Source organism: Mesoplodon mirus (genome assembly GCF_964341445.2).
Source record: "Mesoplodon mirus genome assembly, chromosome: 7".
NCBI classification, from domain to species: Eukaryota; Metazoa; Chordata; class Mammalia; order Artiodactyla; family Ziphiidae; genus Mesoplodon; species Mesoplodon mirus.
Window position 1 is genome coordinate 12,557,279 of NC_138983.1, and position 13,760 is coordinate 12,571,038.

Genomic DNA, 13,760 nt, shown 5'->3' on the forward strand with positions numbered 1-13,760 from the left:
TGGGGAAGGCAGAGCATGGAGGATGCGAGGGTGTGTGTGGCTTTCTGAGCTTTGAAGAGGAGACATGCTTTCCAAGGGCTGCGAGTTCCTAAGAAGGCCAACAATCATGTTGTCTTGATCCTCTCTTTTTTCGTAGACTCTGCGGAGACCATTAAGTACAAACAAAGAAAGGTAATACTCCCTTCTTCCCATCCAAGCCCACAGGAAAGTCAGCCTTGGCTGCCCCTCATGGTCTGCTTCACTCTATTCAGAAAGAGGTCTCAGTGTCCTAGAGCATCAGGGCGTGGGCACAGCAGTAGCTTTTCCATCCCATCTTGACTTCTATTCATGCTTTCTCTTTCTCCACCTCCCTCTCAAGGTCCCCTAATGGTGTGGCTCTTGTGTATGTGTGTGTGTGTGTCCAACTCTGCTCTCCATTGCAGGATAAAGCCAAAATGGAACTCCACCTACTTCTGGCTCTTCTACTTGGGACAGTTTCAGCTCTTCATCTGAGAAAGTCTCCTTGACCTTCAGCCTTTCTTTCTCTACTTGACTCCTTTCTATAGTTTATACGGTCAGAGTCACATAACCCCCTTCCTCTCTGGCCATCCCCTATTTCAGGATCTCTGCACAGAAAGGAGCGGGGACTCTAGAGCTGGAGTTGAAGGGATTCCTCAGGGCATCTGCATGTCTGCAGTCTTGGTTCTACTGTGACGGTCTCAATGTTGTCCTTTCTGCAAGATGCAAACGATGATCAAATGATCACTTCTTTTACTTTGAGCTCACCGAGTGTGCTGTGCAAAGCGTTTTCTATGCCTTATCTCCTTTAATCCTCATAGCATCCCCATGAGGTATGTGGTGTGCTATACCCATGTCACAAATGAAGAACTAAAGCTAGTAGATGATGGAACCAGAACAAAACCCACAACTGCCTGACTCTAAGTTCATGCCCGTCACCACCAGGACCTCATGTGGGAGGTTGGCTTCTCCTGGGGTGGGGTGGGCTCTGTTCCGGGTTCTTCTTCTTCCAGGGCTCTGCTTGCAAATGCCTGGGGCCAGGAGGGAGCTGTCCGTGGTTCTGGGGAGGAAGAGGGGAAGATGTGAAGGAGGGGCACTAGGCCTTTCTTCTTGCCAGGAACTGAAATGTCCAACATTGAGAGCCCCTTGGGAGATGACACCCTGCCTCAGGTTGGGGAGGTGCCAGAAAGTGAGGCAAAGGGGGTCCCTGTGGAGGAGCCGATGCTGCTAGAGGAAGAGGAAGACAGGGGCTCTGGAAGTGAAGATGCCCCCAGGGAAGAGGGGGCTGTTGAGTCCATCGCAGCCTTGGATGAGGTAGACAGGGACCTTCAGGGTCCTAAGGATGAGGACACAGTAAAACTGGAGGGCATCCCTGGATGCAAGACCTGCCGCTTCCTCCTGGTGGGGAGGCCCTGAATTTTATTCATGCTCAGGTGAGTGGCCGGCGATGGGGAGCTGGTGGCTCCAGCCTCTGTGTCGCTGGTCATTTTCCGCACTGAGGACCCTGGGGGTGTTAGCAGAGGCTGAGACCCGCAGAGGTGTTGGGGGTAAGAGGTGAGGGTCATGCGGAAACAGAAGTTTCATCTTAATCTCCAGCCTTCAAATGTCTGTGGGGCTGGTGGGGTGGCGGGTGAGTTTTGGAGACTTAGACACCCAGGACTAAGGTGACGTGAATTCCTGTGGGACAGGCACTCCATTCTTCCTCTTTCATTCTGCCCCGCAGTTGACGTGCCAGAGGTGCTACCGGGGCAGACTCATCTGCATCCACAACTTCAGCCTTAATTACCAGATCCAGTGCTTAGTCAGACAGATCAACCAGGGCCAAGTCTGGATCAGAGGCCAGGTCACCGGCTGGGTAAGAGGGGTCCCAGGTCTCAGTGGGGGGCACCCCCTGACCCCAGCCCATGTTCAACCTGCTGCAGATTTGTCTGTGCTTCTCCTCTACAATCCCCTGAAGAACTGGGGATAGATGGACACCTGGGTGAGACAACAAGGGGGCTGCCTAGGCATCGGGAACAGCCAAGCATTTAGAATCAGGGTGTTTAGGTGCGAGTTCTGCTCAGTCTCTGACTGTCTATAGGACCTGGGCAAGACCGTGAGCCTTGTTCCTCGTCTGTAGGGTGGGGTTGGAACTCCTGCCCTACCTCTTGTTAGAGCCAAAAGGATGGGGGTGTCACTGGAATGCATAGAGTGTGATGGTGACAAGCACTGTGGATCTACATTTCAGTTGACCAGGACTGTGTCCATTGTGGTCCAGCGGTCCTTTAAGGGCCAATGCCTGGCAGGCAGCGGGAGGGTCAGGCAGGGATAGTCCCAGCTCTGCCTGCCTGCTTTCCCTTTGCCCGTGTCCCAGCCCACCTCTTTCCCTCTTGCCTCCCCTAGGGTCGCTGCACACGCTTTTGCTGGCTTGATGGCACTCTCTGGAAGTTTGCATACGGGGCTGCTGGCCAGCTCTGGGGCAGCGCTGGTAGATGTGTGACCCTGTGCACCGGAAGTGAGGTGGTGGGAGTGGGGGTGAATAATGGCAAGGCCTGGGAGGGCGGAGGCTCCAGGAAGAGCCAGACCCTGCACAGGAGAGGCCTCCTGGCTCTTTAGACTCACCTCCACTGAGGTGTGGGGTAGGCAGAGGGGAAGGCCCTACTGGTGCTGAGTCAGGGAGAACAAGAGGCTGAGACTCCTTCCTGTTGCGTCTTCACAGGAGGCCACTGGCGTCGAGCTCCCTGTGGCGTGGCTCTCCCGATCATCTGTTCCTACTGAGCTGGAGCTTTGTGGGCAGCCTCCTCCCATCCCCTCCCCTCCAGCCCCCAGCAATAAAATTGTTTTCCTGAAACTGATTTCTTTTTCTTCCAATCATGGATCTACTCTGCTTAGCCCCACCCACGAGCTTTCTGCCATACAAGGACCACACCTCCCCACCCTACTGTCTTTCATGAAAAGGAACAGAAGTTATCACCCTCAAGGAGGATGGAGCATGGGGTGGGGTCTGTGTGGCCCGAGACAGAGGAATGGGCTCAGGTGGCTCTTTTCGTAGGACACCCCATTACCGGGCTCGTGCATTGCAGGTGCTGCCAGGACACCACGCATCTCTCTCCAGACTTTCAAGGTGAATTCTCAATGTCCTGTACTTGCATCTCCACGTCTGAGGGCCTTTTCTTCCTCTCCCACAACCTGTGATCGCCTTAATGTGCCAGGATATTAACATGTCCCTGGGAACAGCCCACAACTCTCAGGAGTGGGTGTATGAGTACCCCAGTCCTTTGCCCCCTCAAGTGGAACAATTCTGGGGCAAGTATCGGGCACTGCTTCCCAGCGTTTCCCAGTGGGATTAACTTCCAGTTATCCACTGAGGTAGCTGGCTTTATAACACACATTTTATTGGCTGTCTTCTCTTCCCCACATGAACTCTCCTCTTCCCTACGACTGTCCCAGCACCTCCCATATAAAGTACTTGCACTCAAATCCTTGCCTCAGGGTCTGTTTCCGGGGAATCTCAATATAAGACAAACTGCTATAGGTCCAACTCTGTGTAAGGTTTGGGAATATGACAAGACACAGCTCCCTGCCATTCGGGAACATACAGATGTTTGTAATACAAGCACAGCAGCATCTACTAATTGTTACCTCTTATTGTGCACCCACAAAGTACCCCCTGCTGTGGCAGGCATCTTACAAAGATGACCTTGGTTTTTTTTGGTTGTTTTGTTTTTTTTTCCGTTACTTGGGCCTCTCACTGTTGCGGCCTCTCCCGTTGCAGAGCACAGGCTCTGGACGCACAGGCTCAGCGGCCATGGCTCACGGGCCCAGCCGCTCCGCGGCATGTGGGATCCTCCCAGACCAGGGCACGAACCCGTGTCCCCTGCATCGGCAGGCGGACTCTCAACCACTGCGCCACCAGGGAAGCCCGATGACCTTGTTTGATCAGTAATTATTATCCCATTGTACAGAACCAGGCTCAGAGGAGTTATGACCTGCATTTTTACCCAAGGCTGAACATCTAAATGTGACCCGTGCTGTGATCCAAGTATCTCCAGAGCGTGTTCTTTCAACCATTAGGATTTCATGTCTGGAAGTGTCGGCTGCTTCCAGGACATGATCATATGGGGACAGAGCACAGAGGGGAGGCACGAGAGACTCATCTACCCTTGGGTTCATCTTGGGGCATCGGACTCCAACCCAGCTGAAGATGAGGGAGTCCCAATCAGAGGTGAGGAAGGAAGGCATTCTGAACCCTCCCTCTAATGGGGAGGTGAGCAGAAAGTAAGGCATCAATGCTCCGAAGCCCACTTCCTCCAGGGCTCCTCAAATTCTTAGAAGTACAGATGGCCCCAGGGATTCCGTTCTATCTGGTGGCCCAGATAGAAGAGGCTACTTACGCAAGGTTGCACAGGAAGTTGAAAAAGATAGAAATCACACTGAGGTCCTTTGTAACTGCTGTTCTCTTGGTTTCAGTGACGGTGGAATTCTGACACACTCTTACGAGTTCAGCCCTGTGCTGTGTGCCGTGGAGGGTGCACTGGGAGAACGTTCCCTCCTTGCCCTCATGGACTTTGTATTCTGGTGTGGGGAGGCATTGCTTCTCTTTATTCCAGTACTACTAATAAAGAGTAACAAAATCTCTCATTTAATTGTTTATTGATCTTTATTGGAGTATAGCTGCTTTACAACGGTGTGTGAGTTTCTGCTGTACAGTGAAGTGAATCAGCCATACGTATACGCACATCCCCTCTTTTTTAAAACCCCTCATGTATTAAGCACTAAATAGGTGCCAGTGTCTGTATCAGGAGACTTTGTGCTCAGGTGAGACCTTGTTTTATTCCTCACAAATCTCTCTTGTTGGCAGTGGTTTGTGACAGAAGCGTGACTTCCAGTCCACAAAGGTCTCCTTTGGGGGATTAATGTCAAGGAGGGGGCATGAAGGAGCATTTGGGCTCCTGGTAACATCCTGTATCTTGACCTGGCCTGGGTTACGTGGGTGCATCCCCTCCGTGACAACGCCTCAAGCAGTGCACGCTACAGTGCACATTACAGGATGCATGTTAAAGATGCATCCTCAAGAAAAGCTTTAGGGCTTCCCTGGTAGCGCAGTGGTTGAGAGTCCGCCTGCCGATGCAGGGGACATGGGTTCGTGCCCCGGTCCGGGAAGATCCCAGATGCCGTGGAGCGACTGGGCCCGTGAGCCATGGCCGCTGAGCCTGCGCGTCCGGAGCCTGTGCTCCACAATGGGAGAGGCCACAACAGTGAGAGGGCCGTGTACTGCAAAAAAAAAAAAAAAAAAAAAAAGCTTTCAATGAAATAAGAGGACTGGCCTTATGTCCCCAAATAAGGGCTTGTGTGGTATTTTTCCTGTCCAAAATGACGCTAACGAAGCTCTGGGAAGCTCAGCTTGTGTCTTTACAATGGTAACCCTAGTGTTCCTTGCATCGTCATGCCGGACACAGAGCGGGAGCTCAAGCAGCTCTCAGCGCTTACTTGCTGATGAGGGTCACAGTTCGGTCTCAGTTTCCTGACAAGGGCTACCCCCAGCTCCACATGCCAGGTGCTGTTCTGAGGGCTTTACTGGAGCTGATCTCATTTGAGGTAGGTCCTGTCCTTAGCCTCAATTTATGGATGGGAAAACTGAGACCCAGAGGGGCTGACCCTGGAATGGTGATTCCATTCTATCAAGACGTCACACTATGCTGCCCTCTGCATAACGTGGGGCTGGATGGACATTTGAGACGAGAGACAGAGTTTGAAACCCCTGTGAAGATAGATGCAAACAGTAAGCCAGAGAGTTGGCGTTTCATGGATGCTGAAAAGGTGGGCACCATTGGCTAGTCTGGGAGTAACACATTTGGGTGAATCAAAGAAAGCAAGGATGTAGGAGTCAAACAGACTAGGGTCAGACATGCCACTTCTAACTAGTTGTGTGAGCTTGGGCAAGTTATTTCACCTCTCTGAGCTTGTGTGGTAGGTCTGTGCGCTGGGATGGCAGTGTCTAATTGGCAGGATGATTGTAAAGATTAAGTAAGTAGGATAATGGATGGGAAAGCCTTAATGAAGCATAGTGTTTGGCATGTGGTAGACCTTCAAAAATGTCATTTCCGGACTTCCCCGGCGGCCCAGTGGTTAAGACTCCGCGCTTCCACTGCGAGGGGCGTGGGTTCAATCCCTGATCAGGGAACTAAAATCCTACATGCTGCACGGCGTGGCCAAAAAAAAAAAAAAAGAGTTATTTCCAGTTTTACATCAGACATCACCGTGGTGACTGAGCAGGGCCCTGAAGTCCCTGGGATGTCTTTGCCCAAGGTCAACCCCGGGGAGAGGCAGGCCAGAGAGAGGAAGTAGAGGGAAGGCAGGCGTGGGGGTGACTAGGGAGCCGAAAGGTCTTGGTTTAGGCCTGTCTCTGACTTGCTGTGTAATCTTGGCTAACTTATTTAAGTTCTCTGAGATGCCGTTTCCTAATGTGTAATAAAGGGACGTTTAAATGACACAACGCTTGTAAAGCTTATCGTGGTGCTGGCTAACGGGAGTAGCCAACCTTATTGCTCATCCCAACCACTGAGTGAAATGAGGCCCCTGGCCTGGGCCCCAGGACTGGGGAGAATAATGGGGAGGGGGGCTAGTTTTCCACCCCTCCCCAGCTAAGGAAGTCTCCTGCTTGAACTCTGGAGACCAGGCTTTTGGGCCCTGGAATTAGACAATCAACCGCCAAGTCAGGTAGATAAGCTGAGGGTTGCGTCCGTTGGGCCAGGGAGATAACAGCCGAGACCGTTACTCTGAATTCAGGCCCAGAAGTGACCACTCAGATACTTCTCCATTTGTAGGTCCCCTGAGAGGGCAGAGGAGTGGAAGGAATCCAGGCCTTTTCACCCTCTGGGTGACCTGTCTCTGATGCCCTGAGCGCTGGAGGGCTGGGCTGGAATCCAAGGAACAAATATGCACTGCCCAGCTAGGATATCACAGAGTGGAGTCACCCACCCTGACAGGGCCCCAAGCTCTTGGCAGTGATGTCTGGCAAAATCAAGGCTCAGCGCTTGCTGGCCTCTCCTTGGATTGCAGTGAATGTGGCTGGAACTTGGTTGATTAATATTTTGACGTTTTGTTCATCATGGTAGCTTTACATCGATTCTGATTTTTAAGAAAGATGGCATTAAATATTTATTTATCTTGACTACTGAGTTCTTTAGTGTCCCCTTAAATTTTGCAACTGAGGCAAGTGCCTTCCCCTTAGTCTTGACCTTGGTCATGAAAGAGGGCTGGTGGGAGATGGGGAGTCGGGGTGGTGTGGGGAGGCTGGCCCACAGAGCATCTGAATGACTCTGCAGGAAGGTTTCCATTCCAGCTGCTGCCTCCCCACCAGAAAGATATGCCTCAAGGTTGGACAAAATAGCATGTTCTAGATCAGTGATCCTCAACAGGGGTACTTTTTCTTTCCAGAGGACATTTGAAAATGTGTGGAGACATTTCTGAGTGACATGATCTGGGGAGGCACGGTTGACATCTAGTGGGTAGAGACCCAGAGATGCTGCTAAACTTTCTACAAGACACAGGACAGCCCCTCCCCCAACCTTCAACAAAGAATGATTTGACTCCAAATAGTAATAGTGCAAGGGTTGAGACACTTGATCTAGAGCCACAGCATAAAGGAAGGAGCATAAGTTTTTCACATATTAAAGATAAGAAAGAGATGGAGAGGGAGAAGGAGAGAGAGAGGAAGAGAGTGAAGGAGGGAGGGTGGGAGAGGGAGAAGGAGAGAGAGAGGAAGAGAGTGAAGGAGGGAGGGTGGGGGAGAGAGAGAGAGAGAGAGAGAGATGGGGTGGGTAGAGAATGTTGGGAGCCCCAAAGACTTAGAAATCCCAGTTCCCCCACTTCCTGCATAACCTTGGCAAGTCACTTTCCCTCTCTGAATCTCATTTTTCACATCTGTGCAGTAGGGCTAATCATACATTTTCATGGGACTGAGGTTAGGAAGGTGAGCTTTCAAGGATGCAATGCACATAACGTACTTGGTCTAGATAAGAGCTCAGAAGGGCTGAGTCTCCCCTTCATCTCCCACCTCCTCTCCTGTGGTCTCCCTCTCCCTGGGATTCTCCACTTCATTTGCTGGAATATTGACCAGAGGAAGACTGCTCCTGGGGCTAAAGAGTATTGTTCAGACTGGGACCCTTTAGGGGTGCTGAGAATCATGCCTGGACAGTAGTCATCTGGGGCTTTCTCGAGCATACAAGGATGTTTGGGCACCTGCATATGGCAGGAGGCAGGTCCCTGATGTCCCAGCAGAGAGCAGGGCCCAAGGGTGGGAGGACAGAGCAAACCTCTTATCAGCTCCACTGTCCCCCCCCGCCCCCACCAGCCCAAGCCTGGGGCAATCGTCCTGGCTTCTTCCCACTTCCCCAAAAGCCCAGTATAAGGGTTGCCTCTGGCACCCAGGAGCCAGAGGCACTGAGAGTGGAGGCTCCAGACTCTGAGGACGTAAGTGCTCCCTCGGCTGCCCGGGAAGGAGAGGGCCAGGGCTGGGGGAAGCAGGACCCTATATGGCAAACACCCTGGAGGCCTGTCCTTAGGACCATTATGGCCACTATCCTTCCCCTTTCACCCCCAGTGTGAGTGAAATTGGCCCTCAATGTGAGCAGACCTGTTCCCATGGCGGCTAGCATCTGAGCTAAGTGCTGCCCCAGGGAGCAGTGATGGAGCTCTCAGGAAAAAGGGTCTTTTGTACTTGAGCTGACAACCCCCTGTTCTTTTCTTGACTCTCCAGCTCAGGGTCTGTTCACGGGGGGAGAAGGAAGCTCTCTAGTTTGCCCTTTAATCCACCAGTGAAGCAAACACTGCATCTCCACTGTGTGCCAGGGGCCGTGCAGACACGTGAGAAGTCCCCAAGGAGGAAAGGTGAAGCTGTGTCCCTGTCACAAGACTGAGGGGATATGAAATGCCTCCTGCTTCTGCCTCTTGTCCTGCTGGGGACAGTTTCTGCTCTGTATCTGGGTAAGTCCTCCCCTTCCGCCCTCATCCATTTTTCTCTTTTCTCCTCTTTCCTGCATCTGTTTTTGCTCTTGTGAGCCAGGGCCACAGCCTCCCCTCTTCAGTTGACCCAGCCCACCTCTAGTTAGATTTCTCCTGGACTCAGAACTGTGACCTGAACTTTCCGTCAGGGCTCTTTTGCAAGGAAAAACACCCACCTGTGAAGATGAGGGCTTCTCACAGGTGCTGCCTCCCACTCCCAAAATACCCCACCTGTGGTGTCAGCCAGGTTCTCATGCCTTTGGGTGTGTGATGCAAGAATTCTGGCTTGCCCAACCCCCAAGGGATCCTTCCACTCTTGGTTCCAGATGGCGTCCCTCGGAAGGCTGAGTGGGGCCATCAGAGCTGTCCGTGGTCCTGGAAGAACAGAGAGCCCGGCCTGAGGGCAGGTTACCTCTTCTCTTCTTTCCAGAGAATGATGCCTCCCATCTGGGCAGCAGAGAGACACAGGCTGACCTGAGCCAGGATCTGGAAGGTTCGGGGGAACAGGAGGGAGAGCTGGCCCTGAATTATGGAGGGCTTGAGTCGGAGGAAGAGGACGCTGTGGCTTCCAGCTATCAAGATGTGTTTGAGGATGAGGGGGCCATGGAGTCAGACCCAGCTGCCCTAGACAAGGATTTGCAGTGCCCTAAGGAAGAGGACACAATTCAGCTTCCAGGCGGTCCTGGGTGCAAGACCTCCCACTTCATGTTGGTGCAGACCCCGAGGAAGTTTTGGGAAGCTCAGGTAAATGGCAGGGAGGTTACTATGGGGGACCAGGTGGAGGAGACAAGAGTGGAGGCAAACTTCTGTCCCCTGTCATTTGGACCAATGGTTCTCCAAGCCGAGTATGCATCAGAGTCTCCTAGAAATCTCATTAAAACACAGATTTCTGGGTCCCATCTCCTCAATTTCTGATTTAGCAAGTCTGGGGCTTAAGAGTTTGCATTTATAACAAATTCACAGGTGGTGATATTTTTGGTCAGGAGACCGCACTTTGAGAACCACTGGCTTAGATAAAAAGCTTTGGTATAAGATATGCCTGTGCTAAATCCTGGCTTTGCTTGTCACCAGCCATTTTATTTGGGCAAGTCACTTCACCTTTCAGGGCTCCTGTATCTTCAATTTGTAAAATGGAGGTGTACCGTACCACCTCTTGGAGTTGTGGAGAGGATTTAAATAATACATGGAAAGTATTTAGAATAGTCCCTGGGTCATTGTAAACTCTCAGTAAATGGTGGCTGTAGTTATTCTGAATATTATTATTCTTTTCTGCAAGAAGTTCCTGACACCAAATAAAGGAACAAGAGATGGGATTCAGGGGGGCGATAGATCCCTGATTTCTGACTTGGAAAGGGATGAGGGGGTCTCTCCTGGAGACTCAGGGACTTGAGAGAAAACAGTGAATTTTCTACCCCACCTCTTCTCTCTGCAGAGTATATGCAGGAAGTGCTACCGAGGCAACCTCGTCTCCATCCACAACTCCTATTTCAACTATCGCATCCAGGTCTGGGTCAGTAGGATCAACCAAGCACAGGTCTGGATCGGAGGCTTCATCAAGGGCTGGGTAAGCGAGGGGCCAACTCCCAGGTACACGAAGGTCTTTCTGATTGCCTCAAGGGGACCACCTGCTGGCATAAAGCCTCATCCCAGCAGCTGAAGCTGGCTCATACCGGCTTAGGAGAACTGATGATTGAGTGCTTCTCTTCCTAACTCCATGTTCAGTGGCTTCATGCTTGTAGCTTGAAATCTGCCATGGTGGATGTATTTACACCAAGGAAATTGACAATTATTACAAATCAGGTTTCTTTCTTCCCTCTAGCCTCTCACCTTCCCCCAAAGCTGGTTGTTACACGTTTACCAGCACACTCCCGGCGTCAGGAGATAGATTCTATATCTAGTTTGGTCCCTTACTAGCTGAATGACTGCCTCCAAATTTCAGTTTCCTCATCTCTAAAGTAGGGTCCTTCTCTCAGAGTGGCCTTGGGATTGTGGACAAATAAGTGCCATTATATTTGCTACTCAAGTGTGGTTCACGGACCAGCAGTATCAACATCACCGGGTAGCTCATTAGACATGCACGATCTTGGGCCCCGCCCCAGACCTCCTGAATCAGAATCCGCATTTTTCACTAGATCCCTAGGAGATCTGTGTGCACAGTGATGTTGGAGAAGCCTACTCTGTGTGATAGCCGGAAGTGATGTTTGCTCTTCCATTGTCATTGCCTGCGAACGCTCAGGGATGGGTCTCAACGGTATCCTAGGCAGGTAGTCAGTGAGAGGAGACTATATATACAGTGTTCAGGAAGGGATACCCAGTGGGCTTTCTGGAGACCCAGAATCTGTCTGTCTCTCTGGACCTCTGCCCTCTGACCCAGCCTCTCTCCTCTCTAGTTCTGGTGGAAGAAATTTCAGTGGACTGATGGCAGTGCCTGGAATTTTGTACACTGGGCCTCAGGACAACCTGGGAATGGGAGCGGCCACTGTGTGGCCCTGAGTAACACAGGTGAGGGGGGCCGGGCACCAGGACAAGGGGAAGGGGTGGCAAGGTGGACTCCCACACATGTCCCTTTGAGCTGCCTGAACACACCTCCCCAAACCCACACCCTCCCTCCAACTGGAGAACCAATGTCCCTGTCTGTGAGGAGGGCTGAGATGTAGGGATTCCTTAGAGCAAAACCAGGTGATGAGGCTCCCAGTACAGGGGCTAGATGGGGACTCTCCATCCTCCCAGGCAAAGCTGGGCTCGGGGCCTGGGGGCTCCTTTCCTTCCTCTGATATGATGGCGACAAGGAGTGAATATGGGACAGATGGGAGGAACAGATGTGAATGTAAGGTGTGGATGAAGCATGAGGTGAAGATGCGGGCATTAAGGATGACTGACATAATTTGCCAGCTTTGAACAGCATGGCTGCCAGATGTGAGGGAACTTATTACAATGGCTGGACCATATGGGTTGGAGTAAGATGGCCGAGATTCACATCCCAGCTGTGTCACTTGCCAGCTGAGACACAGGCAAGTTATCACTCCCACTAAGCCTCAGTTTCCTCATCTGTGAAACGGGAGTGATGACAGCACTGACCTCTTGGAGAGTCATTGTGAGGATTAAATGATAGTCCATATAAAGCACTTAGCACATTGCCTCTGCAAGGGAAGAGATCAATGGCTAGTCCGGATGTGTGGGAAACCTGTGGCCATCGGATCATGACTACGGCAGGCAAAGATGACATATGAGGTGCCTGAGGAGGGGAGGAGGGAGCACAGGCCACACACGCAGGTGGGCAGCTGACATCACTGTGCTCTCTACCGCTAGGGGGTCGCTGGCGACGAGCTCGATGCAAAACACCTCTGCCCTTCGTCTGCGCCTTCTAAGCCAAGCCAGAGGCACGGAGATCCTCCCTTCACGCCCTCCTGGTGGCCTCTGTCCTACCCTTGGCACTTGTCCCCAGCCTCTCCGGATCATAAAGCCAGACTTCCCACAGCATCTCCTGACTCTTGTTTCTTCATTGAGCACTTTAGAGGAGTTGGACTCTGGGTTGGAAAATCCTGGAAGCATTCACTCCGGTTTCGTGGGGAGTGGGGTGGGACTTTGAGGAAAGGAAAAGATGTTGGAGTAGGGCGCCGGATTGGGGGGGCGGGGCGGGGGCGGGGCCCCGGGGTGTGTCTGCAGCGCCACCTGGGGGCGGAGTGCGTACCAGGCGGCGGTCCTTCTCGTTCCGGCGCCGAGGATTCCACAGCGCGCGCCCCACCTCCCCCAGGTTCTGGGAGGAAGAACTCCTTTGGTGAGGGGGTGGGGAACTGACCCTGTTGCTCTGTTTGGATTCAGTAAAATGTGCGGGGCGGGGTGGGAGTGGCGGCTTTCCAAAATGGAGGCTCTGTGGCGGATTCAAGAATTGGATGGACCATTGAGGTGCCACCTGCGCTAACCACGTAGGGGGGAAGAGAAAGTAGTCTGTCGGGGCAGCCGGCTTCTCTAGACCTGTGTCTGTGTCACTTATGATAATGGCCCCTATTTTCCACTCTCCCAGCCACCTGTGTGTGAGTTCAGAGGCCCCAACTTCTTCTGAGATGGTTCCCCACCCCATTCCCAGGAGGGTGGCTGTCCTCCTCACTGCACCCCCAAATCCTTCGTCCCCTCCCCGGTCCCCAGCCTACCTCCCCTCCCTAGAGGGGCCGCATTCTCAGGAAGGAGCTGCCTCTCATCCCAGGGCCCTTTAAAAAAATTATTATTATTATTATTATTTTTGGCTGAGTTGGGTCTTCGTTGCTGCGCGAGGCCTTTCTCTGGTTGCAGCGAGCAGGGGCTACTCCTCGTTGCGGTGCGCGGGCTTCTCAGGCTCTAGGCGCGTGGGCTTCCGTAGTTGTGGCACACGAGCTCTAGAACGCAGGCTCAGTAGTTGTGGCGCACGGGCTTAGTTGCTCTGCGGCATGTGGGATCTTCCCAGGCCAGGGCTCGAACCCGTGTGCCCTGCATTGGCCGGCGGGTTCTTAACCACTGTGCCACCAGGGAAGCCCCTCATCCCGGGGCCTTGGGCCCAAAGTCAGGGCATCTGTAGCTGTGTGGCTCCAATGCTGGTTCTACAGCCCCAGGTCTCCTCTGCTTCTCCCATTTTCTCACATCCTGGGGACATTGAGAGAGAACACTGTTGCTGCTCTTAACTTTGCTCCAGGCTGGGCTCCAGGAAGGACCTGGGCTTGATGAAGCGAGAAACTCAGACTGGAAACTGGGTATTCAGAGGACAGAGAGCCCCGGGTTGTGTGAGAGAGAGAGGGATAGAAAGA

The 13,760-nt window shown here is 52.5% G+C and overlaps 2 protein-coding genes across 2 annotated transcripts; both read left to right on the plus strand.

Annotated features, from left to right (window-relative positions):
- Window positions 1-1,122: 1,122 nt before the first annotated feature.
- LOC309808753 (bone marrow proteoglycan-like) lies at window positions 1,123-2,754 on the plus strand (the record flags this gene model as incomplete). Its single annotated transcript, XM_082629346.1, has 5 exons — window positions 1,123-1,398; window positions 1,721-1,852; window positions 2,078-2,092; window positions 2,380-2,491; window positions 2,696-2,754. 5 exons carry the CDS (start codon window positions 1,123-1,125, stop codon window positions 2,752-2,754), a joined length of 594 nt encoding a protein of 197 aa, XP_082485472.1.
- Window positions 2,755-8,848: 6,094 nt separating this feature from the next.
- On the plus strand, window positions 8,849-12,724 carry LOC309807295 (proteoglycan 3-like). The gene is made up of 5 exons (XM_082626688.1): window positions 8,849-8,964; window positions 9,413-9,726; window positions 10,415-10,546; window positions 11,373-11,484; window positions 12,292-12,724. Exons 1-5 carry the CDS (start codon window positions 8,904-8,906, stop codon window positions 12,348-12,350), a joined length of 678 nt encoding a protein of 225 aa, XP_082482814.1. The 5' UTR covers window positions 8,849-8,903; the 3' UTR covers window positions 12,351-12,724.
- The last annotated feature ends 1,036 nt before the right edge of the window (window positions 12,725-13,760 follow it).

Excerpts from the sequence above, each read along its gene's own strand:
- LOC309807295 (XM_082626688.1), top strand. The coding sequence starts at position 8,904 with ATGAAATGCCTCCTGCTTCTGCCTCTTGTCCTGCTGGGGACAGTTTCT. Across the intron at positions 9,727-10,414 it reads GGAAGTTTTGGGAAGCTCAG|AGTATATGCAGGAAGTGCTA; the intron begins GTAAATGGCAGG and ends TTCTCTCTGCAG. Across the intron at positions 10,547-11,372 it reads GAGGCTTCATCAAGGGCTGG|TTCTGGTGGAAGAAATTTCA; the intron begins GTAAGCGAGGGG and ends TCTCCTCTCTAG.